This window comes from Pongo abelii, chromosome 5 (genome assembly GCF_028885655.2).
Source record: "Pongo abelii isolate AG06213 chromosome 5, NHGRI_mPonAbe1-v2.0_pri, whole genome shotgun sequence".
Taxonomy (NCBI): domain Eukaryota; kingdom Metazoa; phylum Chordata; class Mammalia; order Primates; family Hominidae; genus Pongo; species Pongo abelii.
This window is the reverse complement of record NC_071990.2, coordinates 36089831-36105469: the sequence shown is the minus strand read 5'-3', so window position 1 is coordinate 36105469 and position 15639 is coordinate 36089831. Positions and strand designations below refer to the sequence as shown.

Sequence of the window (15639 nt, the reverse complement as noted above, 5' to 3'; positions counted from 1 at the left end):
ATTGCATTGAATCTGATAGATGACTTTGAGTAGTACAGACATTTTAACAATAGTAAGGCCGGGCACAGTGGCTCACATCTGTAGTCCCAGCATTTTGGGAGGCCAAGGCAGATGGATTGTGTGAGACCAGCCTGGGCAACATGGCAAAATCCCATCTCTACAAATAATTTTAAAATTAGCCAAGTATGGTGGTGCATGCTACTTGGGAGACTGAGGTGGGAGAATCACCTGAGGCCGAGAGGTAGAGGTTACAGTAAGCCAAGATTACACCACTACAGTCCAGCCTGGGTCACAGAGCAAGACCCTCTCTCAAAAAAATAAAATAAAAATAAATCTTCCAAACCATGAACATAAGATATATTTTCATTTATTTGTGTCTTCAATTTCTTTTATCAGCATTTTCTAGTTTTCAGTGTACAAGTCTTTTACCTCCATGGTTAAATATGTTTCTAAGTATTTTTTTTTTTTTTTTGTAGCTATTGTAAATGGGATTGTTCTCTTGGTTTATTTTTCAGATAGTTGTTAGTTTACAGAAATGCTGCTGATTTTTGTGTGTTGATTTTGTATCCTGCAACTTTACTGTATTTGTTTATTAGTCCTAACGGGTTTTTGGTGGAGTCTTTAGGGTTTTCTATATATAGGATCATGTCAGGCCAGGCTTGGTGGCTTATGTCTGTAATCCCAGCACTTCGGAAAGCTGAGGCAGGAGGATCACTGGAGCTCAGGAGTTGAGACCAGCCTGGATAACATAGCGAGACCCCATTTCTACCAAAAGAAATGAAAAAATTAGCCAGATGTGGTGGCACATACCTGTAGTTTCAGCTACTTGGGAGGCTGAGGCAGGAGGATCACTTGAGCCCAGGAGTTGAGGCTACCGCAAGCCATGATTGTGCCACTGCACTCCATCCTGGATGACAGAGCAAGACTCCATTTTGCCAAAAAAAAAGTTATGTTATCAGCTAACTGACATTTGTACTTCTTTCTTTTCTGTTTGGCTGCCTTTTAATTGCTCTAGTAAGGACTGCTAATGCTACAATACTGTGTTGAATAGAAGTGGGGAGAGTCTTGTTCTGGATTTTAGAGGAAAAGCTTTCAATTTTTCACCATTGAGTACAATGTTAGCTGTGGCCTTCTTAAATATGGCCTTTATTGTGTTGAGGTACATTCCTTCTATACCTAATTGTGTGAGCATTTTTATCATGAAAGGATGCTGAATTTTGTGACATGCATTTTCTGCATCTAATATGATGATCATATGGTTTTTGTCTTTTTTTGGCAGTAGCAGGGGCAGTTTGAGACAGATTGCTGTTAGTTCTTCGTTAAATGTTTGGTAGAATTCAGCAGTGAAGCCATCAGGTCCTGGGCTTTTCTTTGATGGGAGACTTCTTATTACAGATTTAATCTCTTGTTTCTATTTCTTCATGGATCAATCTTCGTAGGTTGGGTTATATTGTCAAGGAATTTTTCCATTTTTTCTAGGTTATCCAATCTGTTGCCATATGATTGTGCATAGTAGTCTCTTATCCTTTGTAGTTCTGTGGTATTCATTATAATGTCTCCTCTTTCATTTCTTCATTTCTGATTTTTTTTTAGTCTTTTTTTTTTGGAGACAGGGTCTCACTCTGTCACGCAGGACGCAGGTTGGAGTGCAGTAGTACAATCTCGGCTCACCCTCCTGAGTAGCTGGGACCACAGGCATGTGCCACCATGCCTAGCTAATTTTTTTGTATTTTTGGTAGAGATGGGATTCACCATGTTGCCCAGGCTGGTCTCGAACTCCTGAGCACAAGTGATCCACCTGCTTCAGCCTCCCAAAGTGCTGGGATTACAGGCATGAGCCACTGCGCCTGGCCTATATTCAAATTTTTATACAACATATCTTTAGATTTTTTTTTTTCTTAAGAGATGGGATCTCACTGTATTTCCCAGGCTGGTCTTGAACTCCTGGGCTCAAGCAATCCTCCCGTCTTGGCCTCCCAAAGTGCTGGGACTACAGGTGTAAGCCACCCTACCTGGCCTCTTTAGAAATTTTTTATCTTTCAAAACTGAAACTCTATATACCCTTGAAGAAAAACTCCTTGTTTCTCTTTTCCCCTATTCTCTGGCAACCTTTTTAATTTAAAACAGACTTTATTGTTCCAGCCTCCAGCCCTGCTCTGGAATTTTACTTCCCTTTGGTATAGATTGTTGAAGACAGGAAATTTGAATCATCTGTTAATTCCTTTTTTCTAAAATAACATTTCCAGCACTTCAGCCTTTCTTAATGTGGTCACACCTGGGGTCAAGATAAGGGCCCTTAAGTTAATACATTGAGCACACCTGCATCTCTGCAGAAGGACAAGCATCAGGACTCTGACTTGTCTTCCTCACTTTGAGACAGCCATTGGCCAGCCCATTGATACAGATGATAGACATGTTACTTTATAGAAACAGCTCTTACCTGAAAGTCCTCATTTTCTATTTGGCAATCACTCCTTGGCATTCTGACCACACACAACCATGTTGCTTATGAAATGCTAGATTGCCCCTTAAGCTGTGTCAGTATTCCTTTCTGCTACCTGGAGTTTGCAATTTACTGCTGGATCTGAATGTAATTAGTCTGTTTAAATTGTCATTGTTTTAACTTTTCCATGCATTTCATGCTATCGTCTAAGCCATTCTTCTCAAAGGCAGTAGTCTAGAGAAGGTTAACAAAGGATGGTACACTGGTTTTATTTGGGTTTGTTTCTTAATAGACTTTATTTTTTAGAGCAGTTTTAGGTTCACAGAAAAATTGAACAAAAAGTACAAATAAGTTTTCTATGCTCCCCACACACAAAGCCTCCCCAACTATCCATCTGCTGCTCCAGAGTAATATATTTGTTACAAACAATGAACCTACATTGGCACATCATTATTAACCAAAGTCAGTAGTTTACATTTCATTTCACTCTTTTATGAGTTTTGACAAATGTATCTATCATTATTATATACAATATCGTTTCACTGCTCTAAAACTCCTCTGTGCTCTGCCTATTCATCCCTTCCGTCCCCCACTCGCTGGCAACCACTGGTATTTTTATTGTCTCCATAATGTCAAATAGTTGGAATCATATGGCATGTAGCCTTTTTAGATTGGGTTCTTTCACTTAGTAATATGCATTTAAGGTTCCTCCATATCTTCATGGCTTAATAGCTCATTTCTTTTTAGCACTGAAGAATATTTCATTTTCTGGCCTCCTGAATAGCTGGGACCACAGGCATATAGCACTGCCACGGCTGGCTCTGTGTGTGTTTTTTTTTTTTTAACTTTAATTTCAGTATCTTTACTGAACTCTATATATGAGACCATGACATTTTTTTTTAAAGTACTGGTATCAGGAATGATTGACAAGTTTTGGTGAATAAGAATCATGATTTGTTTCTCTGTTGCTTTGGGACTGTAAACCTCAGGACAACTCAGGGTAGAACAAGTATCTGCTCTATCACTGTGGTTAAGTTTCTTAACAAATGAAATGTAAAATAAGCAATGCCAAGCAAGAAGCCATAGCACTGCTGACATTTAGAGATAGTATTTGATTCCTAAACCTATCCTGAATCTTCTGGTTTTGTGGTCTCCCTCTGGACGGTAGTACAGTTTTGAGAAAGGCTGTTCTGTCATGAAACTGCAGAAACTGACACTGGTGAGCCACCAAGACCTAAACTTGGGTCTAAATTGAGTATATGCCCCAACTAAGTCCTGGACTCTACAGTTCTTGAGGTTGTTTGGACTGCTTAGTACCATTGATTTAATCAAAATTGACCTATGACTGGTGCTTATTTTATAACTGTGCTTCCCTATCAATAAGGTCATTTTTAAAAACTGCTGTTGGCCGGGCGTGGTAGCTCACACATGTGATCCCAGCACTTTGGGAGGCCGAGGCAGGTGGATCACGAGGTCAGGAGATTGAGACCATCCTGGCTAACATGGTGAAACCCTGTCTCTACTAAAAATACAAAAAATTAGCTGGGCTTGGTAGCGGGTGCCTGTAGTCCCACCTACTGGGGAGGCTAAGGCAGGAGAATGGCGTGAACCTGGGAGGCGGGGCTTGCAGTGAGCCGAGATCGTGCCACTGCACTCCAGGCTGGGCGACAGAGCGAGACTCCGTCAGAGAAAAAAAAAAAAACTGCTGTTGTACTAATTTTTAAAACTCCATTTGTAGTCAGTGAGGATTTATATAGCCCTGCTTTTCATTCTGCATGGCACTTACTCCCAAGGATATCATTTCCTAAGACACTCTCGAACACTTTAAGAGGTTTTTCTATTAAAGGAGACAGGCTTTTCTTTTCCTGATTAGGGAGTGCTGACTTGCCAGTCACATAGGCTAGGCTCCTGACTCCCTTTACACTTAATCTTCTGATTTTCTAAAGACCTACGAATTGGCCACGCATGGTGGCTCACGCCTGTAATCCCAGCACTTTGGGAGGCCGAGGCGGCTGGATCATGAGGTCAAGAGATTGAGACCATCCTGGCCAACATGGTAAAACCCCATCTCTACTAAAAATACAAAAATTAGCTGGGCATGGTGGCATGCGCCGTAGTCCCGGCTACTCCAGAGGCTGAGGCAGGAGAATCACTTGAACCCAGGAGGCAGAAGTTGCAGTGAGCTGAGATCATGCCACTGCACTCCAGTCTGGCAGGCAGAGCAAGATTCCATCTCAAAAACAAAGGACCTAGGAATCAGGAACTTCCCATCTGGGACAGTCTAGGGAGTACTTCCTATGCAAAAGTTAATGATGTACTTGTCAAACACTAAAGAGTCATAAGTAGACGTCTGAATTTTTTTGTTTTGATTTTTTTTGTTTGGTACAGAATCTCAATTTCTAGCCATGTGTGATTATAATGTAAGAAAGACCTGGGCCAGGCGTGGTGGCTCACACCTGTAATCCCAGCACTTTGGGAGGCCAAGGTGGGCAGATCACGAGGTCAGGAGATCGAGACCATCCTGGCTAACACAGTGAAACCCCATCTCTACTAAAAATACAAAAAATTAGCCGGGTGTGGTGGCGGGCGCCTGTAGTCCCAGCTACTCGGGAGGCTGAGGCAGGAGAATGGTGTGAACCCAGGAGGCAGAGCTTGCAGTGAGCCGAGATTGTGCCACTGCACTCCAGCCTAGGCGACAGAGCGAGACTCCGTTTCAAAAAAAAAAAAAAAAAACCTGTTCTTCTCATGAATAATAACTTAGAATCACCTTAATATCCAGGTATGCCCCTTTCCGGCCAAAAAAGGGAAACTCAGGAGGGCTGAATTGCTAGGGTTTAGGGTGGGGAGGTTTGGGCATGAAATAACCACATGTTAGTATTTACTGAGTCTTTGCTGTTTTCTCCATTTTATTAAGATAGGGATGTGGAAGGAATGCTTTAGGAATAATCTTAAGTTTGTTTTTTTTTTTTTTTAATGATCTGTAAGTTTTCCCAAGGGAACAAGAGTTACTTCATATTGAGCCAAATAGCAATCAGCTTTCCAAAGCCCTTGTTTTGTGCTTTCATATACTGTCCTCTTTTTTTTTTTTAGGCCTTTGAACTGGCCACAGGTGACTATTTGTTTGAACCTCATTCAGGGGAAGAGTACACTCGAGATGAAGGTGAGTCCCCTAACCATGGATGTGTGTGCGTGGTATTTACACTTTCCACATTTAGCTAACATCATTTGTTAGTACCGAAGAGCCTTAGTCTTGTTAGTGTGCAAAGCATATGTAAATCCCAGAAAAGTTAGAAATATAAAAGACATTTTATATTAGGTTTTTAGATATTTTCTGAAAGATACTAAAGAGCTCTGTCAGAGTCAAAAGGCCACAGTTCACCTAAAACTTCTGTGTGCTGGACAATTTTTTCTTCAACATCTAGTTATCTTCCTTTCTATATATACCAGTGGTTCATTCTTTACCCAGTTTTTTACCTGCTCATTTATGAGCAGGTAACCTGTTGCTCAATTATGCCTCCAAATTTATTTAGAGGTCAGTTATTTTAATATACACACACTACTTGAATGCAGAGACTATATCCTATTTCTATAAATTCTGCCAACATTTAGCATTCTTTTTTCCCTTTTCTGAATATAAAACTGTAATTTTTTCTTTTTTGGAATTCCATTTTAAAACAAAGTAGAATGGATTTACATGTTGTGGTAGCCAGTGGGAAAAGCCTAAGCTGCCAGTTACTTTGTCTGAGAGACTGGAAGCAGGCAACTGTGTGTGTCTGATTTTTCTATTATGATGGCATCCAGATAACTAAATGAGTTAATAATTTGAATGAACAAACAAAATGGTTTTATGGTTTGTTTTTTGTTTTTTTTTTTTCTTTTTGAGACAGAGTCTCACTCTGTTGCCAGGCTGGAGTGCAGTGGTGCGATCTCGGCTCACTACAACCTCCACTTCCCTGGTTCAAGCGATTCTCCTGCCTCGGCCTCCCGAGTAGCTGGGACTACAGGCTTGTGCCACCATGCCCAGCTAATTTTTGTATTTTTAATAGAGATGGGGTTTCACCATGTTGGCCAGGATGGTCTCTATCTCTTGACCTCGTGGTCCACCCACTTCAGCCTCCCAAAGTGCTGGGATTACAGGTGTGAGCCACCACGCCCAGCCAAGAAAATGTTTTATACAGTTGAGGCATCTTATGTTTTATTTGTAGGATTAATGAGGATTATTTTGAGAGATCACTACAGCATATACCCTCCCAATGTAGAGAACATGTTCTTTACTTTTTGTGCTTTCCTTGAGTCTTTGGGAACGCATATTTCATGCTGTATGGAACCAAGAGTGCTCTTTGTTTCTCAAAATGTGGTCTTCTGGGATATTAATAGGTAATGTTAGTAGGACCTGCTAATATTCCTAATGAATACCGTTTGGAAAATGCTATGCTATCTAATTCCCATGAATGCCTATTTAAGTGGGTACAGTTTGGACATATTTTGTATATATAAACCCCATGTTAGAGGATACTATAATTACTACTTGATTTTACCTACTCTCTGCTTGCTATTTTTCTGGGTTATAGGTTTAGGGTTATAGGCTTACAGTGTTTGGGGTTATAGGCCTAGAAACTACCTACTATGTTTGTTTGGGAGGGTAATTAATTTTTTTCCCTTTACTTCCCTAGATTCTCCATAATTGTTAGTGTGTGGTACAGAACACATGTAGTGGCTAGAATTATATCGAGTGTTACCTTATGCTACCAAACCTGAAAATTTTAATACATATGCAGAGTCCCAAATAAGGGGACAAGGAAAAACCATCTTCCCTAGATATTTAGATTCTAATTTATTCCATCCTGTACCAGTTAGTACTAATAGTCCTTAAGTCAAACATCAGCCCTGCCGGTGCTGTTCTATTGCAGTTTGGCCTATAAGAGCAGGAACAAGCAAACCCTTACCCCTGATTAGTGTGTGCATAGTTTGTTACAAGTCATGGTAGGACAGGAGCCTGAGTACCGTGTCCTCTACTCCGACTTTCCACAGCCCTAACTCATGGGATAATACTTGATAATTTTATCTGTCAAGTATATCAATCCTATCATAAGCCAAAATAGGTTGCAAGAATTAAATGTAAAGTAACAATTTCAAGGGAATTCCTTGGTATAGGAAAAATATTTAAAGAACCAATATTTTACTTGGAAGTTTACTTAAGTTTCTAAGAACTTTAAGAAGCTCTCTTAGAAATTATAGTCTAAGTTTTTCCTTAGTATTCTCATTTTGGTTATTGTTAATGGTAAAAACACATTTGCAGGTCCTGCCAAAAACCAGCAGAAAATTCTTGGCATGCAGGTACTTGTTACCAAACCATAAATTCAGTCAAAACTGCTCAAAGGTTGTAGGGAAGTCATAAATGTGAAGTCCTCTTTAAATGACACCACTAACTCCTTTACATGAGAAAGATAAAACCTGAAACCTTCACAAATTCCCAGATAATATGGACGTCTCTAGCATGTTATTTCCCCTATAAGATACATAACTGGAAGTTTAAACCTTAATGATTCTGTAACTACACAATAAAAGTATTTTATAAAGCTTTTTTTCTGGCCAGGAGTATTCTGCCCGGGTGTGGTGGTTCATGCCTGTAATCCCAGCACTTCAGGAGGCTGAGGTGGGTGGATCGCTTGAGCCCAGGAGTTTGAGACCAGCCCGGGCAACATGGCAAAACCCCATCTCTACAAAAAATACAGGCCAGGCACAGTGGCTCACACCTGTAATCCCAGCATTTTGGGAGGCCAAGGCGGCAGATCACTTGAAGTCAGGAGTTCGAGACCAGCCTGGCCAACATGTGAAACCCTGTCTCTACTACAAATACAAAAATGAGCTGGACCTGGTGGTGTGCACCTGTAATCCCAGGTACTCAGGAGGCTGAGACACAAGAATCACTGGAACCCAGGAGGCGGAGGTTGCAGTGAGCCGAGATCATGCCACTGCACTCCAGCCTGGTGACAGAGCAAGACTCCATCTCAAAAAAAAAAAAAAAAAAGTTTTATATTATTAATTTCTGTCACCTGCAGAGAAAAAAAAAAAAAAAAAAAAAGAAAGGCAGTAGACCTACCTGAGGTGTGTGTACTGGTTGGTCCCAGACTTACCTCCTGGTTAAGAGGCTGCATGCCTCCCTGGTTGTGCTCATGGTCCATATTCATACTGTGACGGTTACAGATCATCAAGTAGCTATACTTTAAAATGTTTGTGCTAATCTTTACTTTTAAAAAGTGATTTTTGGAAGAAATTAAAAGCTTTAGACAAGACATAAGATCATTGGTTTTCATTTGAGTTTTAGCTCATATTAGCCCTGAAGTTTCAAGTTAGGCCATTCATGCTTTTTGAAGTTCTATTTTCTCATCTTTAAAATGGGGTATCAGCCAGGTGGTGGCTCAGGCCTGTAATCTCAACACTTTGGGAGGCCAAGGCAGGAGGATTGCTTGAGCCCAGGAGTTTGAGACCAGCTTGGCAGTATGCCAAGACCTCATCTCTACAAAAAATGTTTTAAGTCAGCCAGGTGTGGTGGAACATGCCTAAAGTCCCAGCCACTGGGGAGACTGAGACAGAATGACCACAAATAATAGTTCTAGAATGCCTAACACATATTTGGACAGTTTTTTGTCTTACCTAAAGAACCTACCTGAACCTAGATATATAGACAAAATAGAAGTAAAGATGAAGATAAGCCTCCAGAATCCAGAATGGGACTTGCCAGACACTATCGGGTGACCAACCACCTGAAATAATTCTTGGCCTTCCCAGTCAGTCTTCCTTCAGTATCCTTGATTTTATTTGTAGTTACTTTTAAACAGCTAGTCCTTGGAAAAGCTATTCATAGAAAAACCTTTTTTACAGCTTGTCCTTGATCGGTTCTTCTTACCCTTCTATTTTAGACCACATTGTGCACATTATAGAGCTGATAGGCAGAATTCCAAGATGCTTTTCCCTCAGTGGGAAATATTCAGAAGACTTCTTCAATCACAGAGTAGTATTGTTACATGAGTTTTAATGTAGGACCCAGGGATACTTCAGGAAGCAGAGCATTCACACCAAGATTGTTTTTAGTTATCACTGAATCCACAAAAATTTGACTTTGTGAATTCTCCATTAGATGGATAGAGTCTTCCTCTTCCCATTTAGGATAGAAAGCAAGTCTGATAGGCTTTACAAAGAGGTGTGCATGCTACTCTTTCTGCTATTTTCTAGAGCTGCATTTGTTACTCTTGTTATGGATCTTTTTTTTCCCCCCTCTTGAAATGTTCAAAATATACAGATCACATTGCATTGATCATAGAACTTCTGGGGAAGGTGCCTCGCAAGCTCATTGTGGCAGGAAAATATTCCAAGGAATTTTTCACCAAAAAAGGTAAAGTAAATGTGTTCCCAGACATTAAGGAGGCAGAAGTGTTTAAAAATGAAGAGGTAAGCACATATTCCCTATGTCCTACAGAATGATGGGCCTATCTTGAATGTGACTTAGCAAAGAGGTAAAAAAAAGTGGTCAAGAGCAGAGACTGAGCCGGGTGCAGTGGCTCATACCTGTGATCCCAGCACTTTGGGAGACCGAGGCGGGCGAATCACAATATCAGGAGTTTGAGAACAGCCTGGCCAACACGGTGAAACCCCGTCTCTACTAAAAATACAAAAAATTAGCTGGGAATAGTGGCTGGCGCCTGTAATCCCAGCTACTCAGGAGGCTGAGACGGGAGAATCACTTGAATCTGGGAGGCGGAGGTTGCAGTGAGCCGAGATCGCACCATTGCCCTCCAGCCTGGGCAACAAGAGGGAAACTGTCTCAAAAAAATAAATAAATAAAAAATAAAAAGAGCAGAGACTGGAGCCGGGCATGGTGGCTCACGCCTGTAATCCCAACACTTTGGGAGTCCAAGGCAGGAGGATCATGTGAGTCTAGGAGTTCAAGACCAGCCTGAGCAACACAGGAAAACCCCGTCTCTACAAAAAAAATTTTTTAATTAACTGGGCATAGTGGTACACACCTGTGGTCCCAGCTACTCCGAAGGCTGGGGTGGGAGGATCACTTGAGCCTGGGAGGTCAAGGCTGCAGTGAGCCATGATTGCTACTGCACTCCAGCATGGGCAACAGAGCAAGATCCTGTCTCGGGGAAAAAAAAGAGCAGAGACTGGAGCCAGACTGTCAAATCCTGGCTACTCCACTAGCCATGTGACCTTTGACAGGATCTAACTGTGCCTCAGTTTGCTGATTTCTTAATGGAGATAATAATAATGTATACTTCTTACTAACTTAGTTATACTTCTTACTAACTTAGTTAATATGTATAGTGCCTGCATGCAGTTGGTTGATTACTTCTGTAGCACTTCTGAAAAATGGGCAAATTTTTTGCTGGCATTTGGTCTAAGAACTGCCTCTACCAAAGGGCAGGTAATTTAAGCTTCTTACATAAGGGCAGGGACTACATCTCACTCATCTTTGCATCCCAGTGACACCTAACACAGTCACTCGAAGTACCTTAGTCATACAAACGAACTTTACACTTTTTAGTTTTATGTATTTGTTATTACCAAAAAAAACACAAAAACAAAACTTCCAATTTTTGACTTGATAATATATTTCTTAAGCATTGCAAAAAAAAACCTGAAATGTGAAAACCTGACCTAGAAGCATCTAGGAAATGGTCTGGTTTTTTTTTTACCCCCATTGTGCCATGGTTCCCTTTTTCCTCACAACTTCTACAGAAGTGCTGAGAAAAATGACTTTTCTCAATCCTTGGCAGGAGCCATCCTCAGAAACATTACCCTTTCTTAAACCTCTTTTTAGGTGGGAAAATTGTAAAATGTTTCATAAGAGTTCCTCTTCATGTGCAGTCAGATTAAGGCATGTGTGTTTACCAGGTAGGTAATCAAATAGGCACTCACTGCTCACAAAAGAGACTTAAAATTTTTATGTTTAAAAAAATTATTATTATTATTATTATTATTATTATTATTATTATTATTATTATTGAGACAGGGTATCACTCTGTCACCCAGGCTGGAGTACAGTGGCACGATCTTGGCTCACTGCAACCTCTACCTCCCAGGTTCAAATGATCCTCCTGCTTCAACCTCCCAAGTAGCTAGGACCACAGGCATGTGCCACCACACACAGCTAGTTTTTTTGTATTTTTGGTAGAGGCAGGGTTTCACTATGTTGCCCAGGCTGGTCTTGAACTCCTGAGCTCAAGTGATCCACCCAACTCAGCCTCCCAAAGTGCTGGAATTACAGGCATGAGCCACTGTGCCTGGCCAACTTAAAATTTTAAAGCAGCATTTGCCTTAGCTATTAATAATTGACTATCTTTTAAAAATTTGTCACTTCAAAGAAGCAATTAGGTTGATACTCAAGTATGGTGTAGAGCAGCGGTCCCCAATCTTTTTGGCACCAGGGACTGGTTTTGTGGAAGACAATTTTTCCATGGACGGGGGGGTGGGGGGTTGGTTTGGAGATAAAACTGTATCACCTCAGATTGTCGGGCATTAGGTTCTTTTATGGAACATGCAACCTAGATCCTTACTGCATTTCACAGTAGGATGCACACTCCTATGAGAATCTAATGCAGCCACTGATCTGACAGGAGGCAGAGCTTAGGCGGTAATGCTTGCTGGCCCACCACTGACCTGCTGCTGTGCAGATCTGACAGACCGCAGACTGGTACCATAGGAGGTATTGGTACAGAGTTGGGGACCCCTGGTATAGAGTATATGAAGCTGTTGTATCTGAAAGCTGTGTAGGATTTGGGGGTTTTTTTGTTGCTTTTATCCATGCTTGACATGATGTTTTAACTTTAAATTACTGCCTCACTGTAAAGCAACATTTACTAAACTATTGAGCACATACACAAAAAAAGAGTATAAGCAAATTATTCTCGGTATGTGGTGCTAGAGTACCTCTGCACACCGTATGAGACCATGTTGAAGACATAGGCATTTCATGTTTATTTTAGTAGTAAATAGCTAGTTCTTGATTGTCATACCCAGTTTGACTGGGACCAAAAAAATCCTAGAATAGAGGAGAAAACAAATTACCTTAAATTTTTAGAGCCTTATGAAAAATAGAGGCACTTCTTTCTGAGGCATATGTCAGAAAAGAAATGCTTTGTGAATGAAGGATTAGATTCTGATTGCAAAATTTGATTCCTCATAGACTACATGGATTAGTTCGTGGGTTTCCACAAGAGTACCTTGTCATTTGTCTATGTTGATCAGTGGCTTTTTCTATACTGTCTTCACTGCAGGTGACCTGAAACATATCACGAAGCTGAAACCTTGGGGCCTTTTTGAGGTTCTAGTGGAGAAGTATGAGTGGTCTCAGGAAGAGGCAGCTGGCTTCACAGATTTCTTACTGCCCATGTTGGAGCTGATCCCTGAGAAGAGAGCCACTGCCGCCGAGTGTCTCCGGCACCCTTGGCTTAACTCCTAAGCCCCTGCCCAGCACCACAGCAGAGATCACACACTGACCCTCCGCCCTTCCCCTCCAAGCATTTTCCTCTTCCCTTTTCAGGGTGAAGCTCTTCCTTCAAGAGTTTCTAGATCTTGTTTTTTTTTTAATCCAACATGTTCATTTGGGCTTGCTTACTTGACCCTGTGGAGATCCCCACAGCCATTGGGCATCCTAGGTGAATTTGGCGTTGGTTGGGCTCTGCCAAAGACTAATGGACTAAAATGTGAAACAGCTTCTTGCCCTGTACCTTTCCTTCCCTTTAGGACATCCTTTAAATTATAAGCATCCTTTTTGAAAAGAGCTATGAAGGTGTATGAGCCCATCCTTTTATTCATTGACTCTAAGAGTCAAATTTTCTAGTGCATATCCTATTGCCAGCATAAGGATGAGGAGGGGGAAAGGGTCTTAATTCTGTGTACAGCAGAGACATTAAACTTGCTGTGTCCAGGCTGCATCATCTTCCTGGACTGTTTCTGTTGTTCTCTATGTTCACATTTTTTCCTGCAACTTTTAAGCTACTGTCTTTTTTAAATAGCTGTATGAACACCAAATTTGGGTACCATTTTATCACTGTTCAAAGCACTGTCAAATTCCTTTCATCCTTGAATAGTTAAGATCTTTGAATCTTCAGTCTGATTTTTAATGTAAGCAAAAACAGAACCATTGAATAGTAATTTCTTGAGAACCTCAGGTGTTCTATAAACAGTCCTTTCCTGTATGTCTTCTATTACCCTAAGACCAGAGTTATTTTGGTTGGTTGTTTTGTTTTATTTTTTGTTTTTGTATCCGTGGCTGGCACTTTACTCATTGCACTTGAGTTTATTGCCCCATAACTAAAGGATCAGGATGATGGTAGAACGGAGATCTGGGTTTCACAGCTTTCCCATTTAAGAAAAATCGATCTTGAGATTCTGATTCTTTTCCAAACAGTCCCCTGCTTTCATGTACAGCTTTTTCTTTACCTTACCCAAAATTCTGGACTTGAAGCAGTTTTCCTCTATGGCGTTGCCTTTCTCATTTTCTCAGAGGCTCGAGTCTTTAATACAACCCCAAATGAAAGAACCAAGGGGAGGGGTGGGATGGCACTTTTTTTTGTTGGTCTTGTTTTGTTTTGTTTTTTGGTTGGTTGGTTATTTTTTAAGATTAGCCATTCTCTGCTGCTATTTCCCTACATAATGTCAGTTTTTAACCATAATTTTGACATGATTGAGATGTACTTGAGGCTTTTTTGTTTTAATTGAGAAAAGACTTTGCAATTTTTTTTTTAGGATGAGCCTCTCCTAGACTTGACCTAGAATATTACATATTCCTCCAGTAATACTGAAGAGCAAAAGAGAGGCAGGATTGGGGTCACAGCCGCTTCTTCAGCATGGACCAAGTGGGCCTTGGGGATTGCAGCGTTCTCGAAGTGGCTGTAGGACTCGAATTTACAGAAAGCCACAGAGGTGCAACTTGAGGCTCTGCTAGCAAGCCACCAGTGAGGCTGTTGGGTAACCACCTTTCTATACAGGAGATTGGAATCTACTTTGTCAGTTATCCACCAACAGTGACAAAGGAAAAGTGGTGCCGTTATGCAATCCATTTAACTCATAAACATATTACTCTGAGTAACTGGCCAGCCATTCATCGGATCCTTCATTGGGTACTCCTGAAATCAGACATGTTCCTGTAGAAAGAATTTTAAGTTAGGCTTTCTATGCACCTATCAAGAATCAAGAGAATAGATTGTATCAAACAACGGCAGGGAAATCCTTCAGCAATTCTAATCCACTTTGGGTTTTCAGCTGTTTTTACATCTAAAGCAATAGACTAGAACTGAATTATCTTCTACATTGTAAAATCACAATTGTGGAATTACAGGAATTCTGGTGATATTAAGGTGAAATAACAAAACACACAAAAGGCCCTATTTTAACAGTTGATGTGACAGTAAATTTTAATAGAGAGAACCTGTAACTTCATTTTGGAAATGCTTCTCCACCAAATAAGGGCTTTTTCCCCTATTTAAGGAGCCAGATGGATTGAAAGATGTGGAAATAGGCAGCTGTAGATCTTGATCTTCCAGGTACCCCATGTACCTTTATTGAGCTTAATTATAATACTGTCAAATTGCCACGATCTCACTAAAGGATTTCTATTTGCTGTCAGTTAAAAATAAAGCCCTAAATACATTTTTATTCTTTCTACTGAGTGCATTGTCTGTTTTCTTTGTAAATGCCGTACAATAAACAAATTATTTAATAACCTACATGTTTCCAAAAATCTCTGTTGATTTGTTGTCCAAATTGCTCCGCCCTGAGTAAAAGGAGGAAAAGATTGGTTGAGTATGATTTTTTAATTTAAATATGCAATGAAGCTGTACAATTGCACACTTGCCATTTTGTGGGGTTCATAGTTTTGCTTCTAGTTTTAAATTGGGAGTGGGGTAGAATTAACAGCCAAATTAACATTTTTGGAATACTGTTTCTCAGCCTTTTTTTTTTTTTTTTTGAAAATTGTTTTTCCCTACATCCAATTTGCACTTTCTTTCAGAAGATTTGTCAGGGGTTGTTGTTTTTCTCAAATTATAAATGCACGGTATGTGCAAAATTCAGAAAACTTAGAAATATAAGCTCTTATTAAGGCAATGGCATGATGTATTACACAGGCTTTCATACACTTATCTCTTCATTTCTTGGATAGATTCTTGAACTGTCTGGGCCAGAGA

The 15639-nt window shown here is 40.4% G+C and overlaps 1 protein-coding gene across 7 annotated transcripts in view; it reads left to right on the top strand.

The window, feature by feature from the left end:
- Positions 1–15180, top strand: part of SRPK1 (SRSF protein kinase 1) — an 88488-nt gene extending 73308 nt beyond the window's left edge. For 4 of the 7 annotated variants that reach the window (XM_054556729.2, NM_001131683.1, XM_054556734.2 and 1 more), the window contains 3 exon segments: positions 5534–5603; positions 9747–9839; positions 12727–15180. In XM_054556729.2, the coding sequence (XP_054412704.2) occupies positions 5534–5603; positions 9747–9839; positions 12727–12911 (348 nt within the window). In that variant the 3' untranslated portion in view covers positions 12912–15180. 7 annotated transcript variants of the gene reach the window in all.
- The last annotated feature ends 459 nt before the right edge of the window (positions 15181–15639 follow it).